This window comes from Sander lucioperca, chromosome 20 (genome assembly GCF_008315115.2).
Source record: "Sander lucioperca isolate FBNREF2018 chromosome 20, SLUC_FBN_1.2, whole genome shotgun sequence".
NCBI classification, from domain to species: Eukaryota; Metazoa; Chordata; class Actinopteri; order Perciformes; family Percidae; genus Sander; species Sander lucioperca.
In genome coordinates, this window is record NC_050192.1 from 10,396,770 (window position 1) to 10,424,752 (window position 27,983).

The window sequence follows — 27,983 nt, forward strand, 5'->3', positions numbered from 1 at the left end:
TCTGGGAATTACCATACACACAGATATAGAAACCAGTTAATGAACACAACACATACACACAAACACGTACTCCAGTGCTGAAGGGTTTATACAACAGAATAATAAAGGCAACTCAAGGAAATCATTCAAACCCTTTATAATGTTGATGTTTGTTTAAACAACAGGTCAGGGTTAAAACATTGCTGCTACAATTGTTTTGTATGATATTGAAGTCATTACCGATATTTGCTAACTAATCATTTTCGTAATTAATTTGACTGATGATATTTTTCCAATTTCATTGCAATACCTTTCTGTTTTCTCTAGTCAGTAGAGTTTATCAGTTACCCATTAAATGTGATTCTTCATGCAGATTCAGATGGCTGAAAACCACTTTTACAGTACTGCTTTATTACCAGCATTACTGTCCTGACGTACTGTTAAACACAACACTGTTTCCAAGTCTCTGCAATCACTAAAGAGTTAAAACTAAAATGAGTGCAACTTGCTTCTGAAATGTAGAGAACATGTAACAACATGTTGGCATAACAGGTTTGTTCTCAAAGCTTTCTCTACAGCAAGATGAGACTTGAAAGTTTCCCTGTAAACTGCAAGCAGAATTGTTCATGTCATGCTATTGCCTCAAGTCAAGTTTTATTAAATGTCAGAGGGTCACAGAACATCTGTTACAAATCCAAAGAGAGATAGATACTTACATGATCCATTTTTCACATCTGTTGTGGCTAAAATAAATGCACATTATGCACTTGTTACTAACAAATAAATCACCCACATATCAAATTTGCCCAACATACCAGGCACCAATGTGCTATCCATCCTGATACAGATAACTGAAAACAATAAGATAGATAAATGTCATGTTGAATTTCTTGTGTTGGCTTCTTGTTCACCTCTCACGGACAGCCAAGTTTAAAGGTCATGTTGTGGTCACCCGTACATGCAAGAGTTTTGAATAACCATACTGCCTGCCAGATCAGTGTGGTGGTTTAGAATAACCGCTTGTACACAAACACATGCACATTCCAAATTCCCAGTGGTGGCAAAATGCTATTAAAGCAGCCTGAGCTGGTCGATAGTAGAAGGCCACCTGCTGTTGCTGGGGCCTGAGACCCCGACACTCAGAGAGAGAGTGTGATAGATGGAACAAGGGGGAAATACAGAAATAGGAAACACATGATAGAAAGAGAGAAGAGGAGGGGGCCCCACAACAGGAGGCTGAGAACAGAGTTAGTCGATACAGCTCCTCCCCTGCTGCTCTCAGCCTTGAAACCCTTCCCTTCAGATTGGTGGTGCCAGGCATGGGGTGGACCACGAGACAGACCTCCTCTGGATCCTGGCTGGTGTGAGAGTCCAGTACAGGACGGTGAGGGTCAGACTGATATCGGTAGAGAGAAGGTGAGGAGAGGGACAGAGAAAGGAGATTAAGTAAGGATAGGTATGTCTGTCAGAATATTGCAGATTGCAGAAATGTGTGCTGCATTGTGCGTTTCTTGTTCGCTGATAAATGGTTTTGTACATTTTCACATTTCATATAAATAATACTACATACAAAGGCTGTAGGCAGAGGCTTTGAGGCTCTGCTAGAGGTGAAGTTGATCTACACGTTTGGGGTATAGAGACTAATAAGAGACTGATATTTATCAACTTGTGTTGCTCATATTTCTGATCCTAGCCGTTGAAAGTGACATCTTGGACAACATTGAGAAAATGCTCTGTAATCTCCATTTTATTGACGGGAAACAAATGAAAACCTTGTCCTCACTGCAAACCATGTCCTCACTCACTATCACAAAGTGAGTTAAAAAAAAAAAAAAAGATTACTTTGGCTATGTAATGATTCCCTGGCTAAGTTGAAGCTAAAGCAGTTTTCAGTGCAAAATGTAGTATTATCACTTTCCATCACAAAATAATGAAATGCAAACACGTTTACTTTTGTTCTATAAGGACTAGATCTGCATGATATGAGGAACATAATGTGATATGCAATAACGTTGTTGAATATCTTGCGATAAATAAACAGATATTATAGTGAACTCAGTTCTGCCTATCTGCTGCTGTCAGTATTCTGCTAAAATACAGCAAATGCTTGTTGAATTTAAAAAACCCCGAAAGAAAATCATTTTCAACATTTTATTAAACAAATTGAATTAAACATAAAATGCACTACTGAAAAAAGAATGAATATTTAAAAGTGCAGTGTTCTACTGATGCTCTCTATCAACTAACTCAAAAAATCTCTTGAGGCCCTCATGTACGTACATTTGCAAACGTAGCGTTATCAGCGCCATGGCCAACCCGCAGAAAGCGCACGCTGTGATACTTCAGCTTACGTTGTATTTACCAAACCTGCAGTTCATCGGGTAATCAGCGCCTTTCTCCGCCCACTATACCGTAAATTGCTATGACTGTTTGAAATGATTCTGATGCCAATATTTGTAATGTAGCGTTCGAGTTTAACAACTGCTGGAATGGAATGTGAACGCTGAGTCGGAGATTCAATGTTTCTTCCAGTAGCCTAACTGTAATATTGCATGGCTGCTTAATCTGTAACACTTAATGATTTCGTGTTCACTCAACTGAAAAAGTGTGGTCCTTGTGGCAAAAATCCTTTCAGCTCGTCTCCTTGACCTATGTCTTCGTCTTGCTCGGATTACTGCTCCCATTTCACCAGGAGGCATATGCGAGGAAACCCGCTTGCGGCTGGTTTACACCTGCTTTTAAGAGGCGGAGAATTTTCACAGCAAAATAGAGGCGCGCTGTCACGGGAGGTTTTTGTACATACATACCACGCTTCCCCTCCCATCTCTTTATGGAAAACTCCCACTTTCCCCTTGACCCTCCCGTGAATGCATATGCATAACACGGAAAAGCGCAATTTTCCATTTTCAGTTCCCGCGACAGGCAGTCTGTGCTTTTACCTCAGTGCGGCATGTTTGTACATACCTCGCCATGCTTTTACGCGCATGTTGCGAAACAAATACGCCTGAAGTGGGCGCAAAAACGTTAGTACATCTGGCCCTGAGTGTCTTTCGCGATATGTCACAGCCTTTCACAATGTGTGTTATTGCGCAAGTTGATATTGCGATAACCATAAAAAAAGATATATTCTGCAGCCCTAATAAGGACTGAAAGGCACATCAATTTAGTATACGTACAGTATAGTATATATATGTGCTACGATAATGAACTACAGTATAAATAAATCAAAATGTGGCGGGACCACTGGAACACCTTGACAGTGAAGTATAAACCCAGCCTCAGGCAGGGGCATCATGCTGAGAGTCACACTGTACCCTACTTGCCTGCGTCACATTATACACTCATTAGAGAAGAAAGCTACATAAACGCACATACCCATGCAGGATCCTGTACTGCATAAAACGCTCTCCACATCCAAGTCGTTGTTTTTTTCTCATCCTTCATTTAATTTCTCTTTCATCTCTTTTTTTCTTTCCTCCATCCTGTGACTGTGTCCCCTTTGTTAGATGTGTTTTTCTTTCAGGATTATAGATTTTTGCTCCTCCAACCCCTATTCATTTCTAAGGGGATTTATAAAGTGAATGAGGATTCAGCCTTTTGTGATCCTTGTTCCTCTTTCTTCATCTCCTCTCTCTCCATCTTTATTCCATTTCTAACCTTCTCTCACTACCCTGTCATTTTTACCCCACACCATCCCCCAATCTACCATTTTTTTGCCGTTTCTTACTAGCAGAGTAATCTGTCATCCCTACGCTCTCATTAATCCAGTAATTGGCTGTGCTCTAATTGGATCTTCCTCCCCTCTCTCTCTCTCTCTCTCTCTCTCTCTCTCTCTCTCTCTCTCTCTCTCTCTCTCTTTCTCTGTCTCTCTGTCTCTGTCTCTGTCTCTCTGTCTCTCTGTATCTTCCTCACATGCACAAGTCATCTTATTAGTGGGTTAAATAGATGTTCTGGTTCTGTTAGGCTAAATGTTTGAGTGACAGGGACAGGTCAATCCCACTGTTAATGTGAGCTGCTGCTGTTCTTCACTACTATGTTATTATCCTGTTAACACTGCTTCATCTGTCAACCACAATGAGGACATCTAGGTACAATGAATACGGTGGTGTTGGTGGAGGTTGGGAGATCATTTCACTGTTAGTTCACTATATAAATTAAAAGTACAAATCACATACCTCCAAAGCGTTAATTTTTTATTGGAGCTATAAACCTATTATAAAGGGGAAAAACCTCCCCTGAAGTGATGAACAGTTATTGAAGTCAAAAGTGGAATTGGGAAGTTAGCACAAAGGTTATTGTGTGAGGTGGAGAATGTGAGCAGCTTATAGTACCGTTTTAGTGTACTATTGCGTAACCAAATTTAAGATGCCACAATAATGTAGTTATTTAATCTAATAGCCTACTAAGTCTTTTGGGAAAAAGTAGACAAAAATATCCAAAATTTAACCAGATACACTGTATAAGTATCTAGTTACATGAATCCTTTAAGTTTACCAGAAATAGATTTTACTCTGAAATGCACACAACCATAGGTTAGCCTTACTAACTGTATAGTGCATGTTCGCATCAACACCTTTTACACAACAGTCAAATGGAACATAAGCAACTTCTGTTTGGACCTGATCATGAGAAAGTAGTTTGAATGAATATGATTTTGATAGCAGAGTACATTACTCAGCGGCTGGCGGTGCTGTGACTTGACATGGGTTTCAGGACATTTGGGAGCAGTTTAAGCTGTTTTTGTTGCGTCTTAGTCATTCAATCTATCCTCCAATCCTGCCAGCAACTGTTCAGTCAGTCAGCGGTTAGATTTTATCAAGCATGTTCCTACATAGTTTTTATGCTTAAGTAATATATTTTCATTAATACCAAGGTTTTTACATTCAGCATATAAACTGTTGCTGAAAAGTGCTGCGACTTCATGGTGCTAAATTATTTATATTCAGCATTGCAAATGCAGATCTGTAAGTGTGAATTATTGAAAATGTTTGCTATAGTGGGGTGAGATCGTTCAAAGTCAAATGCTTTTTTTCTGTTTTGAACCCCCCGAGGGAAATCCGACAAGCTAATTTGTGAAAGTATCGCGTCTTCGCATCTCATGAATGATGTTTAATACCAGCATCCTTTCATTTCTATCAGCGGGAAACTTTTTACCACATGCCTTACATTGTGGCTTCCTCACACCTCTAGTGTGTGGCTGTGAGTTATGAAGGTGTTTAAATGTGCTTATAATGTTGTGTCCCAGTTTAGCTGCAGGCTGCTGTAGTCTAACAAGGCTTTCAGTCATTGCTGCCTGACACACTTCTGAAAAATGTCACAAAGTGGGACAGACAAGGTTGGAGAGAACTCTTGGTTCAATCAAAGTCCCTTTTGAAGTTTTACCTTTGTCTTCTCTCTCCTCTCCTGCTGTTTCTCACTATATTCTGAGTTATGTGTTCTTCTCTCTTTCCCTGTTGCTGATAGTTGTGAATCTATAAGCCCCATTATACATGACAGACACTTTATAAAATTTGTCATTCATGTGAGTCATTATCAGCATCTTCTTTCTTGGGTGCTGGAAACAGTCCAAACTGTGCACTCTGACTGTATAATACAGACTTTTACCCAGGCTATGTCTGTGCAGAATTGGCCTGTGTGCATGTGTTGCTACACGTCTAGCACCTGCCAATGGGAGAAATGGCATTACAGACTAAATGCAAATCCTGTTTGTGCATTGAAGGGTCAGACCTAACCCCGCTTTACTTTGACATCCATCATGTCTTCAGCATGGTTCTAGCACTGAGCACCGACAATGTAATGTAATGGGACAACATGAGCATGATTAGGGCAAGTTCTGCTGTATGAATTTATTGTTGCTGTGCTTACCATGCTTCAGGTTTTTGTTGCTTATTTGGTAAGCATAGACATACCAAAGATGACAGATGGTAAAAATATAGCAGAGAATGCCTAATCTGTAAACTATTATTAGTAAACTGCCTCAAAGCTTGTTTAACTGCCTTTTTTGTGTATGGCGGGCATTACCCTCTTTGGAATGGAAAGATAAGTGAAAATGCTTGATTGTATCCGAGTCGTTTGTCATGCGCTGACAATCCTGACAGCGCAATGGATGGCTTTCTCATTTGACCTCAGAGAAGCTCAAATGAAAACAATATTGCACTTGCAGCCACTGGCCCGCTCTGTTAACTGAGCTTATGATATAATACCGTTGGTTGGTGGTTGACGGATTGAGTGGCACGTCAGCTGTGACGAGGTAGTGGGTCGTTGATGTGTCCCTCGCTTCATTTGACTCCCACTTCAATCTGTCCTCCATCCAGCTGGAGAGGAGAGAGGTGGGACATAAGAGGATTAGAGAGAGACAGAGGCACCAGTACATACATGAAGGAATAAACGACTAAAGATTAATATATATTCAGTTAGATCGAGAAGAGAATAAAAGACATTAACACTGATATTGCCCTGGAAAAGAGGGACTGTATATTCTGTATATTATCAGAGCATCTACACATGGTGGCTGGCCGATGGAAATATGGAGGTCAGGAATTATTATTCCTATACATTGCCATGTATATGAATAATTATTTCACTTTATCACATTTATCAATTTGCTTGCAGTTATCTGCATAACTCAATGATATTTAATTGGAGAAACTGTCGTAAGCAGCAATTTATCTTTCATTGCTAACTTACAATGTGACCAAATAACATTACATTATATACATTTAACCGATTTTTTAATTAAAAAATAATTAATAATAATAATAATTAATTTCTACTTCTGGGCCAAAAGTAATGATGCACCGCCAGCATTGTGCCGAACTAATGAACAAACTCACACCAGGGAAGGAGAAAAAGACGACTCTAGTCTGGGCAAAGAAGATAAAAGATAAGAGAGGTTTAGTGTGCCCTACAGGCTGTAAGGCTGGATTGGACTATCACTTTAATTTCCCTCTCTGTTCATTTGGAGTTGTGGAATTTGGCTGCAGGTGGAATCCCTCTTTAATTGTGGAGGGGGCAGAAAAAGAGTAGGATAAAGAGAGGAATAGAGATGAGGCAGAAGACTTAGTTAATAATAAAAGTCTGCAGATTTATGAAATGATCACTTTCCCACTGCAGGTTGACTTGAAGGCCCCTGGCATTATCTAAGGAGGAGGGGAGAGAGAGAAATGAAAAACAACGTCAAGCTTTATCATCTCCTCAGTGTAATGATGAAGATCTTGAAGTGGAAATTGTGAATACACTTAAAGTGAAGACTCTTCCTCCTATCTCTCTTTGACACATATTTCACAGATACAGTAGACACACGCACACACTTAGTATATATATATATATATATATATATATATATATATATATATATATATATATATATATATATATATATATATATATACTGCATATATAATGTTATGCCATTGTGCCACCACAGTAAATTATCAAATATGTCTTCATCTCTCTCCCCACACATTAAGGCATCAAGTACTTCTGTGATCTTGGCCTTTTTTAAAAGTGTGATTATATTCAGCAGCTTCCGTCTCTCCCTATTGTGAAAGGAGGGAGATTGCAGGGTGTAATGGCTGTCATTTGCTCGCCTGAAACAGGAGGAAATTATAAATGCCATGCATCCCATCCTTTGTATTTATCCCTGCTGATATGATAGCTCAGCCATAGTGAAGAGACACTGAGCCGTAATAGTTGCCTCTCTGGCAAAGACCACGAAGAAGATTGCATGAAATGAATGTGATGAGAGAGACAAGGGGTGCAATGGGTCGCTTAGCCACCAAATCCCTCAATTTTTTTTGATAAAAGAGGGGACAAAAGTGTGTGTGTGCGTGTGTGTGTGTGTGTGTGTGTGTGTGTGTGTGTGTGTGTGTCAGATAGAGAACGGAGGCTTTGGAGAGATGATGAATGTATGATCTTACACACCTCAGAGCATCTGAGTGTCAGAGAAAGACAGACAGAGGGAGAATGAATGATATCAGGATCCGCGCTCTGGAACAGAGGATTCACATTGGCATCCAGCGCTTCTGCTGGGCTCTGAATGTGGTGTGTGTTTGTCTTTGTGTGAATGTGTGTGTGTTTTGTCTCTTGAGAAAAACATTTCCCCAGATGCAGGCATCTGAGGCCTTGATAGGCATCAGGAGGTCCCTTCCATTCTACAAAGTCTAAATCCATGTGTGTTTTTGTATATGTGTGTACATGTGGGTGGTGTGTGTATCAGCATATCTGCCACAGATGAAGTGTTAAATTATAAAGCGTTCAGATATGGTGGTATTGTTTGCTGCAGTTCTGTTTGGGTGCTTAGCTTTTATGGCAGATCACGAGGTGTCTAACCACTTGATGCGGTGACATGGCTACGTAGATTACATAAACGTGCACACACCCGTACACCGGGAGATTGTGGTTTCATACACTCTCATGATAAGGCTTTGGCAGCTGCAATCCCTCCATAGGCTAACACAATGGCCTCTTTCTTCAGTGACTACCAGGTTATTTAGCTAGCAGTAGTGGAGGAGAGGAGCAGGCTTGGTGGAGAGTGACAGGAAGGGAGGAAATCTATCATGTGAGATGCAGCGAGGATCAGTGTTGAGTTTGATGCGCACACACACTTGCACCACTATCTCTCTGATTCCATCTCAAACTCATTCCCTGTATCTATCTAATGCAAATATGCCTCTACACAGTAGGGAGGGCAAAACGTACCACCACATGTCTAACTGAGTATTCTATTTATAGTACTTGTAGAGATACACAGATGAGACATAAATAGAGAACAAGAGAGAGAATGATGTAGTAGTGTGTTTTTAGAGTATTTCCATTGTGTCAGTGTCTGCCTTCAGTGATAGTATTTTTGAGGTTCATATGCATCTGTGTGCACACATGTTGAAATATGACTTTCACCGTGAGTGTGTGCAAAATGTTAGCATTGACTTGATGTGTTTTTATTTGAGAGAGAGAGGCTGTCAGGCAGAGATGTGCTGTGTGATAGTCTGTGCGCCCAACAGAGAGAACCGCCGTGGGTACCAGGCTTCGCTGTAGAGATTCCACTACGCATAGGCATTTCTGATCTCTTGTTACATTCAGTCATGCCCCACATTGGATGTTTTAATTATGTTCCTTTTCATACCCTTAAATATGGAATTTAGTCAGTAAAATGTGCTGCAAAGACGTGTATAATTGCATCACTTATTTCCGGAGGTTTAAAGAGAGACCAGTATTCAAAATAATTGTATCCTCAGCTTCTTCTGGAGGTGGTGCACTGAAGCTGTGAGGTGATGTGAAAGTTTTCTAGATTACCCATCAGCGCCCATCATCACTGCCATAATGTCTTTAAGCAGAGCACTATATTCAAATCTTCCACATTTGTAGTACTATATCTCTACTTCTTACTACTACAAAAGTAATATTTGCAGGGCTACTTTTCTCCAATTCCATGAGAATTTTTGTACACAGAAATAGTATAACCATCTGGTGTCTTCCTGTTTAAGTTTGATATTAAAATCCTGATTCAAACACATTTTTTAAAGTATTATAAGGAAACATTTGTTCAAAATACCTAGGAATGTGGCAGAGAAAGGCAAACTATTCGCTTACCTTCATCTAAAACTTGTATTTCAAGTGTGCAGGTACACACACACACACACACACACACACACACACACACACACACACACAGAGTTTGCCCTCATAATAACCTGATATCGGTCCCTTACAGATGATGTTGTCTCTCTTTCCCGGCTGTCATCACTAAACGGCGTGAGTGACAGCGGTCATCCACCAATGACGGCTCATTAATCAAAAGTTCCAGCAACACCTATTATTGCACCATGCTGTTACCATGGTGACATGAGCAGGGGGCGGCTGAGATCTACCTCAGCTTTGCCCCTTGAGCTCGGTCACTCAAGGCCCATGCCAATCAGTGCCAGTCAATGCCAGTTTGAATTGGCAGGGCTATATATCATAATAGATGGACTTCTCTGCCAAGGGGCCAAGTTTCCAATATGGAGCCAATGGGGAAAGATGGAAGCTGTCAAGCAGTTACATTTTCATGACAATTAGTGCTTATACAAAATACTTTATATTCTCACGTAACATATTACTTTTGTTTGTTAGTGTTTGCAGTCAATGTGTATTTGGCTCTAGATTAGATAGATAGACTAGTTAGATTTTGTGTTACTATTCTTACAAAATAGAGGAAAATTAGAAATCTGCCATCACAGCTGCAATGTGGTCAAAAAGAGACCATTTACAGCTATCTTAAACAGCTGTGGTAAAAATATGGTTTTAGTCATTCAGGATGCAAACAATAATGCAGATATGTTTTGTTTTGAGTCAAGGATGCAACTCTCACTGTTCACCTCTCCACCTACACATACTTTGACCACACAGAATTTGATTGCAACAAGTTCATGCCTATTATGTAGAGGTTGTCTGAAGTACTCTGCTACAGCACAAAAATGGACCATTGTCTAACGATTCATATTTCCTTTACACTTATTTTCACTCCTGAAGCAAAGATGCAGATATATTCTTATCACATTCAAATTGCTCCCATAACATAACTAAACACTGCAGCCTTTTTAGATTTCTTAAATCTAAAAGGGTAAAGTTTACTTTCTATATTTTTTCTTATCTTCACTTAATTCAACCAACACAAAAAACTGTGAGTGGCTCTCCAGCATATTTAATCCTTTTTTGTATGTTTCTTTGCAGCTGACAAGGGTGCCAGTGGAGGCCTGTGGTCAGTACTCAACCTGCAGTGAATGCCTCGGATCGGGAGATCCCCACTGTGGCTGGTGTGTCCTGCACAACATGTGAGTACTACTGGAGCTGTTATAGATGTGCGCACACACCTATACAAACCTACGTACATCTGTGTTTTTCTTATTCCCTTTCATTCTTCAGGCATAAAAACACTTTTTTCACCCATTCATTTACCAAGCTTCAAACAGTCTTGGGGGTGCAGTGTTTAGATTGGTAGCCTCCGCTACCTCCCTGACGCTTGGGCCCATGCCCAGCACTCCATCCCTTGCAGCCCTTGAGTATTCAGGGACTCCTCTAGCCAACCCAGGCCAAGTCTCAGATTGCTTTCCTAGGGCTCGGCCTTGTGCCAGCGGCCCCCTTAGATCCATTACCAAACCTACCCACTGGCATTGTTTAACAAGCCCTGAAACCAGAGCAGTCACTGCCAGGGCTCTGATGGGCACCACTCCAAACTTTAGGAGTTGAGACAAGGAGAGTCAGAGCTTCAGTTACTGTAACTAAACTGGAAACTGTTGAATGTGATCTGCATTTTCTTTTCCTTTTTTTGCTTTACCTTTAAGCTCATCTGTATAGTATGTCTGTCATTCTCTCTTTCACATGCACACAGATGCACCCATAGATACACCCAAATTCCCACACACACCTCCCAGCTGCTGTCAAACCCTTGTCCCTCAAGATTGGAGTGGGAGATAATGCTTGCTGGGGGCAGGAAGATTTCCCACTCCACTGTAAATTGAAAATTGGTTTCTTGTGTTGGTGCTAGCCTTTAGGGAGTGTGTGTGTGTGTGTGTGTGTGTGTGTGTGTGTGTGTGTGTGTGTGTGTGTGTGTGTGTGTGTGTGTGTGTGTGTGTGTGTGTGTGTGTGCGCGCGCGTGCGCGCGTGCGCGCATGCATGTGAGTGAGTGCATTTATCACCTTCATTTCTGCTGGCACTGAGAAGACATGGCAAAGGCAGAGAAGCAGTGTGAGTGTGAAAGGAACATATACATTGAAAACCATACATGAAGGAAGATGGACAGGGGAGGAGAAGAGCAGATAGATTGAGAACATAAGAAATCAGTGATGAGATAACAAATGAAGAGAGGGAGAGAATAGACTAGTGAAATCTGAGAAAGATATTGGGATGGTTATCCTGAATACTGGAAACTTCTAAGAGAGAAGAGCTGTGAAAGAGGGGTGATATGTGATAAATTGACAGAGATCTGAAAAGGGTCTTAGTGAGTAAGTTTATGTGCAGCAGTGAAGCAGTGAAGGAAGGAGAAATGGAGGATGAATGAGTTTGAGGTCTCCAGGGTAGAAAGTGCATTAGCAGACAGAGGACACACTCTAATGGGTTATGGGTCACCAACCAGAGGTTACATGCAAAGCCAAAAACACATGCATGAATGCGTAATGTATCAGTCCAGATTTTCATGTTTATCACAGTTTCTGCTATTGATCTCCTTCTCTCCATATTTAACTAAACATTAATGAACCATATAGTGTATTCTAGCAAATCCTTAAACTTAACCAGTGAGCAGCCACCATGCAAATCTTTGCCACTTGAAATGTGCTTGCAATTTAAACCGTGTGTGTGTACAAACCCATTAACACCCCGGACATCCTCCCAGTCAGAGCAAATGGCTGGCCACAGATTGGCCTGTCACACTTAGCCTGATAGAATCGGCTCACCTCAGCTCAGCCCTCTCTTCACTTACATACACACAAGGGCAGGCACACACACACACACCTTTCTTGCCAGAGAATTAGTGTCAAGTCGCCAAAATGAGAATCATGCCCAGAGAGAGAGAGAGAGAGAGAAGAAATAACCAAAATGCCACTTTAGTCGATCGGTGTCTAGGTTTTTGACCATCACAAGGACAGAAAGGGAGACTACAGGTGTGTTTTGTGTGTGTGAGGTTGTGAGTATGTGCACACCACACCCATACCTCCTGTCAATTAAACACACAGCTTTGCCTCTCTTTCACCCTTCTAGCACACAGACACACAAACGCACAAAGTGCACAACCCAGTGTGATTGATCGACCACAGGTTTACCTTTCCCAAAGTCCCTTCTCCTTCTCATCGCTCTCCAACCCCCAGCTTGTGAATTCTTAACAGGGTCTTGGTGTAACTGAAGCCCCCCTTAGCGCAACCTCGACCACTGGGCAGGCAGGACTTTATGCTCCAAATTCACAATAGACTCAATAATCACTCACTTACCATACACACTCTTTTTTTACAGTTGCAAAAAAGATGTTCTACAGATTATGATAAAGCAGTGGTGATTTAGCAATACCCAGTAACCTTTAACCCTTTTAGCTTAATGTTTCAAATGCGGAAAACACTTTTGGAGCGAAATATTCCATTTTTATGTAAGCTTACTCCCTATTTTCTTCTTCTCTTTCACAAATGGTATTAAATATTGATTTACAGAAAGAATTCAGTGGAACAGACTGTGGAAAATCTTAGTTAAGGCTAAAAGACAGTGGATAGCAGGCTACTTAATGAATGCTATACTGGATGTGTACCGGTTGTGCAAGTCATACACATGCATATATATATATATATATATATATATATATATGTACATACTGCACACACAGTCACTTATACAGTATTCTGCATAAACATGTCAAATTTTCCCTACATGTCAGTTTTGTTGGGTCTCTTGTCTTAAGACCTATAAAAACACACACTAAAATAAAAGGGCTTCAAAATGTATGCCTTGATGGTCCCCAAGTAGTCTATATCCACGACCTTCCACTTCCAGGATTGCTCCGTTGCCGCCAGAAATTTAGCCGTATGTCCTTCTTTTCGGCCGGATGTCCGTTACCTTATGCTTTCTTTGTGTTGGATTTTAAACTCCGGTGGATTTATGAGGACTATGGTTAACTGCTCCTCAGATCTCTGCACGGTAAATCAAGACCGCTAGCTAGACTATCTGTCCAATCTGTCCAATCTGAGTTTTCTGTTGTATGACTAAAACAACTTTAAGCTTCCAAGATCCCACTATCCACTTGTATGCTGAGTGCATTCTGAACATTTGTAATTTTACCACAGTAATGCTTAATAAACCACCAGCACAAAATCCTCTCATGCTTGCCTCTGGTTCCTGTGATTGGCCAAAAGTCTTGCTCATTCATGATTTGAATTGATTAATCTGACATCACCGAATGTAGCCAAAGGGAAAACTAGTGAATGAGTGAGCGTCCATAAGTGAATGACAACATTTTGATGCTGGAAGCAGGCACCCTGCCTAGTACACTGACTGCAGACAAAGGCTTAAAGGTCCTATGATATGCTGCTTTTTGGATGTTTTTATATAGGCCTTAGTGGTCCCCTAATACTGTATCTGAAGTCTCTTTCCCGAAATTCAGCCTTGGTGCAGAATTACAGCCACTAGAGCCAGTCCCACAATGAGCTTTACTTAGGATGTGCCATTTCTGTGTCTGTAGCTTTAAATGCTATTGAGACGGAGAGAGGGGGGGGGGGGGGCAAGGTGGAGGGTGGGGGTGTGGCCTTGACCAACTGCCATGCTTTGCTTGTTTTCAAGACATGATGTCTCTCTCTTTGTCATGGGTGGGCCAAATTCTCTGGGCGGGCAAAGTAGAGAAAGGGGAGGTAACCGTCCTCCTTATGACATCATAAGGAGGAGATTCCAGATCAGCCCATCTGAGCTTTAGTGTTCTCAAAGGCAGAGCAGGATACCCAGAGCTTGGTTTGCATCTGTCTCCATTTCTAGCCACTGGGGGACCATAGGCAAGCTAGGGGAACTCACATTAATGTTAAAAAAACTCATAAAGTGACATTTTCATGTCGTGGGACCTTTAAACAATGCATCTTTAATAGCATATAGCAAAAAGGCCAAAACACAAGGAACGCTTAGAATTCACACACACTCTCCCACACTTACTTTGTGCTGGAAGGAATGGTGTTGAGTGAAAGGATAGCATGCAGTTCATCTTCAAAGTGTTCTTCCAGATAGTTTGTTGTTCCCAATCAACCTTGAAATCACCTCACTGGTCTGAGAGCAAACAGAATTGCAAGCACTCTCTCTCTTTCCCCATCAGCATTGCCTTTATTTACTTTATAGATCGGTCAGAGGAGCTGTTAGAGAGAACACCAGGGGAAGAGGAGAAAGGCAATCAATAGTGCAGGGGGGAAAATCAACAGGAGTGGATAGTGCACCTGTGTGCATATGTGTGTGTCTGTGTGCGAGCATACGTGTGTCTCATTGACCTTGACAAACACTGACCATTCATTTAGAAAGGCAAATGTCTTCATTTATAGACATATGCTCTTATTCATCCTATCAACTGTATATCCTATATGCCCCCTAAATATTTTGTGAGCCTACTAGGAAACTTTGCATCTGATTCCCCCCCCTGCAGTTAGCCAGCCACTATTCGAGTAAACCTGAAGCCTCACCTGTCAACTAAACTGTCTTGTCCTGTCAAACTCACGCTCTCTTCTGCTGAGATGCACAACTTATGCTAATGCCTGTCTAGTTCAGAAGGTGAAAGAAAAGTTTTCACTCATATCCGAACTCCCCCTCTCCCGCTGACATTGGATGTCTCTGTCAACCACAGGAGAGTCTCCTAGAGGACTCTTACAGAAGATTACCTGTCGGGGAGTTTGTAAGATGCATAGTGTAGGCCTATGTATAGAAGTAAACATAATACATGCATGTTTATGTTATGCATATGCATTATTACGCATATTATTTAAACAAAATGTATGGATAAAAACAATTGTATTCTGCATATTCCGTAATAACATCCTAGTTGTGGGATGACATGTAACAAGACCTAGAAATGATAGTATTTGTAAATCAGTCACAGAACATTATGATAAGTCACTTTTCTATGACAAAACTTGACTATTTTGCTTATACTTGTTGTTCCAATCAGCGATACCCTTGGGTTTTGTGTCTTGGGCATATTCCCTTTTTTCTGTGCGTTTTCCATCCACACTTCAAACTTTCCAAGTAAGGAAGGGGCACTTCTGCAATCAGCCAATATTCCAGAAATGTTAGAGCTATGTTATGGATATGTTACCTCCCCTAATGCTGGTCTCTAAGATGTCAGTTTTGTAAGTGGTTAACTAAACTGTCAACGTGCCTGTCATGTGTGACAGCCAGACAGATTGGAAACCATATTTGAAGAAGTAACATTGTCAAAAGGAATGTCATCATATTTGGCATGGATGTTGAGAATATCTCACATCACTCTGTGATATCAGTGTCAATTTGGAAGAAGTGGTGCTAATGTTGCAATATCTTCACATTAATAATTGGTTTGACATATCTTAATATTTACTTTTGGCTGTGATATGGCTAATAATCCCAGAGTGCTAAAAATCATTTTTTTCCTCCTACCCTCTTCCTCTCTTCACTATCATTCAAATCACACTCCATCTCCAGCAGGCTTATCATACACTACATTCTTGTGTGTATGTGTGTGTCTGCACATATTTATGCGTATCTGTGCTTCCAGTAATCCACTCACAGAATGTGTTTATTTGTTTATATTTCATCAGTTTCAATGTGCGTTTTGGCGCATTATACCCCTAGTATACATTTTTGCTTGTGCATGCATTTGCACGAATGTGATCTGTATGTGTCAGATCCCAGTATGTTGTGTTATCAGAGGCGTGATTGTCCATAAACAGCATCACTCTTCTACTCCTTCTTCCTCTTTTCCTCTCTTCCTCCAAACACTCATAAACATTGATCCCTCCTTCCTGAAGTAAAATAGGGACTGTAAATATGTGCTACTGGCCACAAGCAAATGCCTTCTCTTATTTCATTAGAGAAGGTCAGTCTATACAATCAGTAGTAAACTTCTATAGGTGAACTGTGATATACAGTACAGATCACATTCTCTGTAAAAAAAATTGGCTGTGAGCTCATATCGGAGGCCAAGCTAGAAAGAATGGAAATATAATAAGATTTTAGAGCCCCTGTATCACAACTTAAGACTACTTAAAATGAATTGCAACTATGCACTGCTCAGCCTAATATTCCCAATTTGAGAAGCTGGATTTGGTTTTAAACAGTGCTACAACAATTACTCAATATTCAACTCTCAAAGATACATAGATTTATTCAAAGTTGTTCCTTTGATCTTGATATCCTTACATCCATGGCACTTGGTCTGATGTCTGTGCCCAGGGGAGGATGGCCATCCCCTGAGTATTGGTGACTGGTTTCACCCCCCTTACCTCCACCCTCCACCTCTTGCTGGATGCTAAGGGAAGTTGAGAGAAGGGAACAAGGCCAAGAAGTGACAGGGGCATCAGGATGGAACGGAGTGCTGCACCTTCTAGTTCCCTCTCAACTGTCACCATCATAGTGTAAAGAAACACACACACAAACCAAAGTCCCTAGCCTCAACACACAAATGCCCAAGCACATACACAACAGCTGCACAACCACTTTTAAGTCCGGACCATTGCTCAATGTCACCTATTGTCACTCTACCACACACAGGAAAATCATAGACACTGGGAAATGGACATGCACACACTCACAGTGGGTGGGGAAGGTGTCTTGCTTTTGTTTGGCAGAGCATGAACCGACACAGGGACTGACATGAGACAGAGAGGATGAATGAATGAGAGATGTGTTGACAGTCAAAGGAAGTTGAAGATATCCACATAATGAGAGGGGTGAGTGGGACAAGTTACATAAAGTCCCAGAAAAAGAGAGTGGGAAAGAATGAGAAATCGTCCGATGAAGTGCATAAATAAAACTCTTGGAGCAGGTACTCTAGTTGAGGGTTAGAGGGTAAACACATATACACACACATATACGGTTCATCTTGACTATGACGGAGAGCACCTCTGGGAGAAGGTACTCATGCAGGTCACCTCGCATGTCCGATCACATAGCTAGTGCTATGACAACGGCAGCGTGGTAAGACTATATTAACCATATTCTATAATCCTACAGTAATCCCTACTGATTATTCAGTATTAATATCAGATTGCATTGTCACAGAGATTACTCACGCATGCCAAGATATAATGTCATTATGTATCATGTATAAATATTATAAATTTACTCACAAGCTGGACACGTTGAGCTGTATTCATAATTGAGATATTGTTTGAATCACACAGACAGCTACATACACAGGGTGGGGTTATCCCAAAACCGGTGTTCTCCTCTATCAGGATTTAAGACTTAATGGAACACTTTTCTTGTGTTCATTGTTCCATTCTAAAATATATGAGTCTATGTTAAATGTTCTCTCAATTAGAGTAGGCACCGTCTGGTGCCAATGTAAATGTTAGTCAGAAATGTTTTTTGTCATTTTATATAGTTACACATTAGAAGCATGCAACAAATTAGGTAAGACAAAAAATATAAGATGCATCAGTATCAGGCCACTGTGTACTTCAGAGACCTAAGTGCCCTATTCTTTACTATATATAATGATAACATTAGTTTCAATGTGTCTTCATATTCATAGTTACAAACTGCCTCGTGGCTGTGAATAAACACACCTGAAACATCACAGGCTGGATATTGACTGCCTGGATCAATAGTATCATATGCTGCCGTCTACAGCTGCACACATCCAAGATCATAACACAATATATGGAAGATAAAAGCCAAGTGCACTCTTGAGATCCCCATTGAAAAGCAGCCCTCCAGTGCTCCACTATTTCCCTCAGGGGCAGTTATGAAAACATCATCAAGCAGGGGATTTCACAAATATCTCTGGAACTACTGAAGATTCAATGCATTTCCCTTTTATTTTGTGAATGTGAGGGGTCAGATTGTGTTATGATGTAATAATAAATGTGACAGTGATATATGAGCTGTTTGGAAACATTCCAATATTAGCTGTTACATCCTTTGTACAACTGAGCTATCATATTAGTTAAATTTTGTGATATTTAAATAATAAAGAATAAGCAATATTATAACTCCCACTAATTTCAAAGTAATGTAATTAAGATGTACGAATAACTAGCAATAGTGTACTTAGCTGGATAATTAAAACATATAATTTTGTAATGACAGTGCCCTTTCTGCCATCTTTTCTGTCAATAAAATACTCCTTAATTGTTGTTTAATTTGTGTTTTTAGAAAATATATTTAATAAAACAATGATTCAAAGAAATTAATAAAATCACATTTTGTAAATCTGCTTTGTCATCTCTTTAGCCCCACACACACACACACACACACACACACACACACACACACACACACCAATGTACCTCTGAGCCAGACAGATAAAGCTGTTTAATATAGAGAACCTGTCCTAATGGCATCTTCAGGGTCAGCAGTCTCATCACATATAGTATGCTAGATAAGCAGCCTAATAAGCCTGCGACACCACCCCACCTTTAGATAGCTCTGCCGGGGGTTTGTTTGTTTGTGTGCATGTAAGAGAGAGAGAGATGAAGGAAGTTGGTGGCACGGCTTTTGACAGCTGCTAAAATTGTGTGGTGGAGTGTGAGGCACCTAAATGCCGGCCATGGCAGAGAGAAACAGCTGTTACTTATTTGCCGCAGGGCCAGATTGATGCTGCCAATCACCATCTATTCTATGTTTGTGTGCGTGAGACAGAAATAAAGGATTTATGGAGGTTGTTAAAGCCCTCATGTTATTCAAAGGTTTATGTAACATTGATTGACGAAATCAGGCTCTCACTCTGTCTGCCTCACTTTTTATATATATATTTTTAAGAGATCGTTTTATCCCATATGGCTTTGTACCTGCAAACTCTCAGCAGTGGTGTTACTGTGTAATTTTCTGCTCAGCCGGTGTTCTTGCATTGGTAGTACGATTTCTACTTGGAGGCAGCCACTCTGTAATTTCTGTCTTTAGGTATGGGCTCATGAGAGACACACAGGTTGTGTGTGTGTGTGTGTGTGTGTGTGTGTGTGTGTGTGTGTGTGTGTGTGTGTGTGTGTGTGTGTGTGTGTGTGTGTCTGTGTCTGTGTCTGTGTGTCTGTGTGTCTGTGTCTCTGTGTCCACAAACGGGAGTAGCAGGGTCATGGCCAGTGGGCCAGATAATGACTCTCCCACCGGCCCTTCCATGCGGATTTCTGCTCTGTGGACCGCCACTCTTAATGATAGCACAAGGAGGCACACCGACTGTTGTGTTTGTTCAGCTGTGTTCATGTGTGGCTGTGGTCACATGCACTGTAGGAGTGAGAGATGTAGTCAAGCTGAATATACAGTAGATGTGTGTGATTTGACTGAATCTATGTGAAACAGCTCCTGCTCTAGACTAACAAACAACCTCTGGCTATTAGTATGTATAGGATACCATAGTGTCTGATGATGCATGGGTAGTATGGTAATTGGGTTTCAGTTGGACTACAGAGTGCTACAGAGTGCGTATTTGTTGTGCATTGATGTACCACAAACAGCACTGTAAAGCAGAAACCCAGGTGTGTAATATACAACAAATGCTTGCATGCATGTATTATGAGATTTTAGTGTATACTGTATATACGCATATATACTTGTTGACCACTTAATTGTTTGATGCATGTGTGTGTGTGTGTGTGTGTGTGTGTGTGTGTGTGTGTGTGTGTGTGTGTGTGTGTGTGTGTGTGTGTGTGTGTGTGTGTGTGTGTGTGAGTCCACGCATGTGTTTTCTCCAGTGACATGAGCATTTGATAGAGCTAAGGATGGCTGGACCTCGCCTTTGTGAGAATTTAATAGCTTTCATTTCCCAGCCTGCTTGACCTTCTCCATGCCTCACATTAGATATGCATTACACCTGAAGTCTCACATGGCCAGATACATCTGCACCCCCTCTTTAGTATAGTATTCTCTTTTTCTACGCTCCCCTGAGCCCTCCAACCAGCCACAAGGGATCAAGCCTGGTTGTCCTCATGCTTTCAAAATATAAGAATTATGCTTGATACTGACTTTTGCCATTGTGTTTATTTTGTTGAATGGTGAACTTCATAACTTTAAGTTTCTCCATTAAAATTTTGCCGTTTCTGTTTTTTTGCAGTGACTTGAACAAAGTTCTGCTCTTTGAATTCTTGCTCTCTTTGTTCTCTGTGTTCTTTTTATCTAGTCTACAGTCATTTGCAGTACATCATATGCACATTTAAAACCCAAACTATGAATCAAAGAATGAGTGGTTGTCAGTGATTTTCCCTTTTCAAGTTAAAGGCTACTTTAAAAAAAAAAACAACAACAACAATCAAATGCATGTTACAGGGCTTTCAGTGAATTATACCTGTTTATATTCATCACTTAATGGTGATTATGGATATCTTTCATCTGTGTGCACATACTGGACAGAATAATGTGATCATCTTGTATTGTAATCAATTAAATCATCAACGGGGCTAAATGACAAATGTTGCACGATTAAATATATTATCTACAAGACCATCTAGTTGTGAATGGCCGTGACAGCCTCATCAGCAACAATTGCCGGGGCTGGGAATCCTTCTCTGCCCTCTCCTCTGTCTCACTCTAATTGTGTCACCTTATCAAAGGCTGGGAGAAACAAGAGTGCAGATTAGTTTCCATTCAGGGCCAATCTAATCCTTTCAGCTTGCTCTCTCATAATGTGTCATTGCCAGTCAGTCAAACAGTTCTGCACAACAGCGGTATTTACTAATCAAATGAATAGACGTTGGACATCCAATTCTCCACAAAAAAAGATAGCCTCAGTCAGGCCTTTTATGACAGTTATTCAAAATCGAAATCGCTTTGATTTCTGGGGTTCTCTAAGTGGTCTATTCTTTGATGTTTACAAAGGGTGGGATTGTTTCATATGGCTACAAACGATGCAATCTTTTTTTCTTTCAAGGTCTGTGTGGATAGTAATTGAAAACAAGTATCCAGTGCTTTGCTCTGATAATACTTAGCTCTTACATCAGCTAAACCATGTACGGCATTATCTTCGATGTCCTTTCATTGAAGCCCCAAATCAGCCAAAGCGGCTACATAAATTCCCCTTCATAGTGGTGTGGACATTTGGGTTAATCCAATTCAATATGTGTAAATGTCCTACATATGGTGAGAGATTCAGTCACGATGCAAGACCACTTCTTAAAGTAAAACACTTATCTGTTAGCTGGTGTCACCCACTGGCATCTTGGTAGAGTTTTCTTCTGGTGTGTACAGCAGTATACCCCCGTGCCATTGTCTAACCCTAGGGAGGCAGAGAGATGCAGACAGAAGAAAAGGCCTCCCTCATTCAGCTGAGTTGCAGTCCTTGGTCCGTGTCTCGGATGTGAAAGTTAATAATTCAACCTGTTGGCTGTTCCTACTGTACCCAGAAAGTCTGTGACCTTCTGTCTCTGAGAAAGAGATTAAACTTACAGTCCCTGCAGGGCTATATGACATCTCCATAGATAAACAGAGGTCACCCAGGTACTTGTAATACAATTCACTGGCTTGCACTACCAGCTCTATTTATGATATTTTCGATTTAGTAAAGTCTGAAATGGAAAGTAAAATGTGTACTGCAAAAGCTGGCATTGCAAACATCATGTTAGGTTTAGAGCTGCAAAGATGAATCGAAGATTAGTTGTCAACTATTAAATTAATTACTTTGTCTAATTTTTTAAGAAAAAAAAGTGAATTATCTCTGATTCCAGCTTCTTAAATGTAAATATCTTCTGGTTTTGTTATTCCTCTATGACAGTAAACCGAATATCTTTGAGTTGTGGACAAAACGAGACATTTGAGGTCATCATTGTGGCCGTTGGTAGCTTGGGCACTGATCGACATTTTTCACCTTTTCCGACATTTTATAGATCAAACAGCTAATCGAGAAAATAATCGAAAGATTAATCTGCGTTCATATGAGAATCATGATACATATCAATATCATTGTTGATATTTAGAATTGATACACTGAAAGTGGGTAGATTGTAGGAAGGAACAATTGAAGGAAATCTACATGAAGTCATTATTTAGAAGATAATGCTATTTGATATTGGCTGCATACACACAGGGAATAATGGACCTACCCATAACATATATATTGTTAGAGCAATTACAGAATGTGAATACATCCAGTTTACTATTGGTACAAATTAATTAAATAAACTTAAAGATTAAAACTTAAATTAAGTACAATATGAAATCCTATTTTCACGTGTAAATTAATTAGTTTTAGCCTGAGATGGTATGACAGAAGGGTCTCATAGATTACTCAAGCGAAGTAGGAAATTAATCCAAAAGGATTTGTGATCACTGATCACTTTTCTTTAGAGTGATGTTCTTTGTTGGAGTTGAGTGAGGGTATTTGGTAGTTTTTTAATGGAAAATGTCCATGTCTACTGTATATTTGCATAACAAGCAAAACAAATTAGCCCCTGTCCACTTTTTAGAGCAGAGTGATATACCTACGGTGGCCGACAGGGACAAACGCCCTGCAACTTAAGAAAACACACGCAAATAGACAAAACACAAGCAAATTAAGAAAACAACTTCATTAATTTGACAACACATGTGCAGCATTCAGCAAACGCGCTGCAAATACCACAACACAACCAAATACATAAACGCACTGCAAATATGAAACGATGCAAAAAGAAAAGCACGCAAACCCCGAAAAAAGAAGCGATGCAAAAAGAAAAACAACTTCATTAATTTGACAACACATGCGCAGCATTCAGCAAACGCACTGCAAATATCACAACACAACCAAATACATAAATGCACTGCAAATACACACAACACAACCAAATACATAAACGCACTGCAAATACACACAACACAACCAAATAGATAAACGCACTGCCAATACACACAACACAACCAAATACATAAACGCACTGCCAATACACACAACACAACCAAATACATAAACGCACTGTAAATACACACAACACAACCAAATAGATAAACGCACTGCAAATATGAAACGATGCAAAAAGAAAAGCACACCAACCCCGAAAACAAATGCAACAAAAAAACGCTGCATCCAGATTACACAACGGAAGTTCTCCAGGCCTCTAGGGGGAGCAGCTAGTGGAACAGCTGGATTTTCGACCTCACGGGGAGAGAGGGAGGGAGAGAGAGAGAGAGAGAGAGAGAGAGAGAGAGAGAGAAACTGCATAGACTGCATAGACTGTAAATATTAAATCTATGTTTGAGATATGTTTTCTCTCGTTTGGTGGGTGTGTCTCAGCTCAGGTCCCAGCTGATACTCAATCAGCAGAGACGTCTGTAAACTCGTGGTGATAAAACATTTAAAATTGCATCAGCGTTTAACGTTGACGTTTGTTTAAGCCACATGAGAGGGTTTAATTTCGAGGTCCGAAATTACTGAAGTGTAGGCCTCCTCAAGTGTAATATTGTGATTATACAACAACGGTTACCAACAAAATAAGTGATCAATCTGTATTCATATTGTGGAGCAATTCGCTCTTGAAATACAAAAAACAGACTCTAGTCCTTCCCTGTTAGTAAACCAGCCAATTTACCGTGGGATTTATCAAACTGAATAAATCCCGCCCGCACATATAAACACAAAACTGCTTTGCTAACTCCAACGTGTTGTAAGTAAGACATCTGCTGAAAAAGTTATTGTATTCATCAGCATGATTGCGTACTGTTTAGTTCACAAACATCCAACACACCAAAGTACAAACACATAGCGGACCAGACGCCAGCTTTTATTTTGAAAAGCCGAAGCTCGGGGACAGCACCAGCCGGGAGGGCAAGAGACGGGAGCATAGACTGTATATTAATAATATATTATGTTAATAATAATAATAATAATATGAATTTAATAATGGTCGAAAATCCAGCTGTTCCACTAGCTGCTCCCCCTAGAGGTCTGGAGAACTTCCGTTGTGTAATCTGGATGCAGCGTTTTTTTGTTGCATTTGTTTTCGGGGTTGGTGTGCTTTTCTTTTTGCATCGTTTCATATTTGCAGTGCGTTTATCTATTTGGTTGTGTTGTGATATTTGCAGCGCGTTTATGTATTTGGTTGAGTTGTGTGTATTTGCAGTGTGTTTGCTGAATGCTGCGCATGTGTTGTCAAATGAATGAAGTTGTTTTTCTTTTTGCATCGCTTCTTTTTTCGGGGTTTGCGTGCTTTTCTTTTTGCAACGTTTTTTATTTGCAGTGCGTTTATGTATTTGGTTGTGTTGTGGTATTTGCAGCGCGTTTGCTGAATGCTGCGTATGTGTTGTCAAATTAATGAAGTTGTTTTCTTAATTTGCTTGTGTTTTGTCTATTTGCGTGTGTTTTCTTAAGTTGCAGGGCGTTTGCCCCTGTCGGCCACCGTATATACCCTCTCTAATGATAATGTATTAACAGGCCCCAGTCCAGATATGCCAGGTCTAGTTGTTGCACTCATCAACTCACACTGCCTCATTATGTCTTGTTGGTTTGTACTGCAGATGATAAAACTTGCAGGCTGCACATTTTCACCAATTGTACATTGTGAATCACACACCTAACCTAAAAATGTTATTTGCTGTGAGATGGACATTAACAAGTCTTTACAGTACGTGTTGTTTCCCTGCATCATCCTTCTTTCATTCCTCATCCCCCCTGCTGTTATTTACAGAAGCTAGCGTCTCACAGAGATGATCAACCTGGGCCATTTAGATTTGGGCTGCTTCTGAAATAACTCCCTTGTTCACTCCTCCTTTATATAAATTGAGATTTCGCACACATCACATTGCGTCATCACTGACAAGTGTAATGTCGCTCAACAGTATTTTCACATCTAGAAAATGCATTGCATTGTGGGATTGTTAGTAAAAAGTAGCCATGGACACTTCTTTTTATGTTTTATTGTGGGTTTTTTAGGGCACTATATAGTGTGGCCTTGGAACTTCTTAACAGTATGTTGTGTAGCTCATGATGTAGCTGTAAATAAAGATATTAAAGAGAAGAGCATATATATGCATATTTACTGTGTCTCGGTATGTTTAAGAGACAAAGGGAGACAATGTTAGAATGGTATGAATCTTAATGCATCCATTTATTATTCACTGGTCATGATTCACTCATAGTGATGATTCACTTACAGAGATTGTGCCAGTAAACATTAACATTACTGCTAGTCTTTTTGGCATGAAATTTGATATGCGATGTACAATGACACTGCCAAGGAACAAGTACAAAGAGAAACATCATTATACTAATACTCACACAAAAAACACATACACAGCAAGCATATACACCTTTCTACAGTGTTACTCTTCCATTGGTGTGAACAATAGACCTGTAGGTATGCAAGGAAGCAAACCGAGTGTATATTTTGTTTATATGTGCATTTGTAGATGAAAGTGTGCGTTTGTGGGTTTCTATGTGAAAAGTTTGCCTGGGGGTACTTATACGATGTGGTCTTATTAAATCAGTGCTAGAAAAGGAGTAACAGCCAGGAGTGATAGAGAAGCACAAAGGAACCCGAAGCGATTAAACCCCTACTCAAACCGGCTTAACTGTGAAAGCTTCACAGAAAGCCAACAATAGTTGCCTTCCTAAGTTTAGCTTCTTTTTTGCTTTCTTTTTCCACTCTCCCTCTCTCCTGCACTATTTACCCCTCCTCCTGTTCTCTCCCTCTCTCGAACAGGATTTTTTCTTTTCTTTTTCTTTATGTCTGTCTTTTTTGCAACACGTTAGGCCGCTTAACTTTTCAATACTCATGTCAGGTCAAAATCTACCCTCCCACAATGTCTCCAATTCAGTATAAAAAGTGTTTATGGTCTTACTGTATCTCAGACGTCAACCACCTCAAAGATATTTCTTTCGTTCATTACAGCCTCTTTCTTTTAATTTTATGTCTTTAAATGAGTTTTAGGGCACTCTGTGGGTTTGCCAGGTTGTTAATTGCACAGCAAGTTTTTGTCTAAATCAATAGGGGATTAAACTTGCATAAATGGATGAGGGGATTAAGTGTGTGTGTGTGTGTGTGTGTGTGTGTGTGTGTGTGTGTGTGTGTGTGTGTGTGTGTGTGTGTGTGTGTGTGTGTGTGTGTGTGGAGAAGAGTTGGAGGTTTAGGTTATATCACAATTTGGCTTCATCAGTGTTTCGTCAGCCACTTCCACTGTAATATTTAATTTATCTACTGCAAGTGTTTGGTGGGAATGAATTGCAGTTCTCTTACCCACATACCCATTTAGATGATTAAACTATGGGGAGTTACCCTGCGGTATTTCAGGGAATAGTGTTTGGAACAGGAGCCCATACATTCCTCTTACAACACAAAATGTCCAGTCGTCCCAACTCCCCAAACCAGTCTAATGGACCGGGCTAGACCACCTGGTGTTTATTAAGAGGCGGAGGAATCCATCCCTGCCCTTCCACCAACATCCACATTTCCACCTGCACTTGGCATTGCCCATGAATGCCAGTCATTAAGACAGCATTACAAAGACGAGGTCTACCTCTTTCCCAACGGACCGGCTTCACGTCCACATATAGAGCAACCATTGTTTTAAATGCCACTGCTCCCGCCCACTGGAGATTGGGTTTCCTTTCACTGGCCACTGTAGCTAGTACACTGCCAGAAAAGAAATATGATAAATGTGTCTAACTCTGTCTGTCAGAGAGCGGCGGGACATTCTCTTTTTCCCCTGGTGTCAACAGGTGGAAAGGGGTAAGGCCTGGTCAGGTTACATCTGAACAACATTTGTGTATGTGTGTGTATGTGCATTTTTCATCCGTGAATAACATCCTCTCTCTTGTGTTTTTTCCAGGTGCACCAGAAAAGAGAAATGCGAGCGCTCATCAGAGCCCCGTCGCTTTGCATCAGATATCAAGCAGTGTGTGCGTCTCAGTGTCCACCCAAACAACATCTCAGTGTCCCAGTTTAGTGTCACGGTGAGTGGATAGAAACACACTAGAAAGGAAACAATGACCTGTTTTCTAAAAGTTGTTTGCCATATCATATATTTCCTATCATGCAATTACATAATATTCTTTATTCTTTAACTAATCTATCCTACATTACCAGTGCAGATTTTCTTTACAGATGTCCTGAAATAGATACTAGTTTTCATTACTATTGTTTTATTACTATGCTTCTTTCTTGTACATTTGAAGGATAAAGTGTTTTTTTAAATAAGGAGTAATTCAATATATTTTCCATTCAATAAGGAAACATTTGAACAAGCATTTGTTTTAGTGGAGCAATATTGCAGTAAACAGTGAGGCTAGCTGAATATGTTGCTAGTGAGAAAATCTTGTCTGGCAGGTTGACAACATCACACACTCAAGCATAATTTGTAATGCGATGTAATTATGCTCTAGATACTGATTAGTAGACAGTGTTAACTCTATAATACTGCTTTAT

The 27,983-nt window shown here is 40.3% G+C and overlaps 1 protein-coding gene across 3 annotated transcripts in view; it reads left to right on the forward strand.

Annotated features, from left to right (window-relative positions):
- Window positions 1-27,983, forward strand: part of plxna4 (plexin A4) — a 252,928-nt gene that overhangs the window by 141,679 nt on the left and 83,266 nt on the right. For all 3 annotated transcript variants that reach the window (XM_035996329.1, XM_031313676.2, XM_035996330.1), the window contains exons 5-6: window positions 10,690-10,790; window positions 27,388-27,511. In XM_035996329.1, coding sequence (XP_035852222.1) covers window positions 10,690-10,790; window positions 27,388-27,511 — 225 coding nt within the window. The remainder of the gene's footprint in view (window positions 1-10,689; window positions 10,791-27,387; window positions 27,512-27,983) is intronic.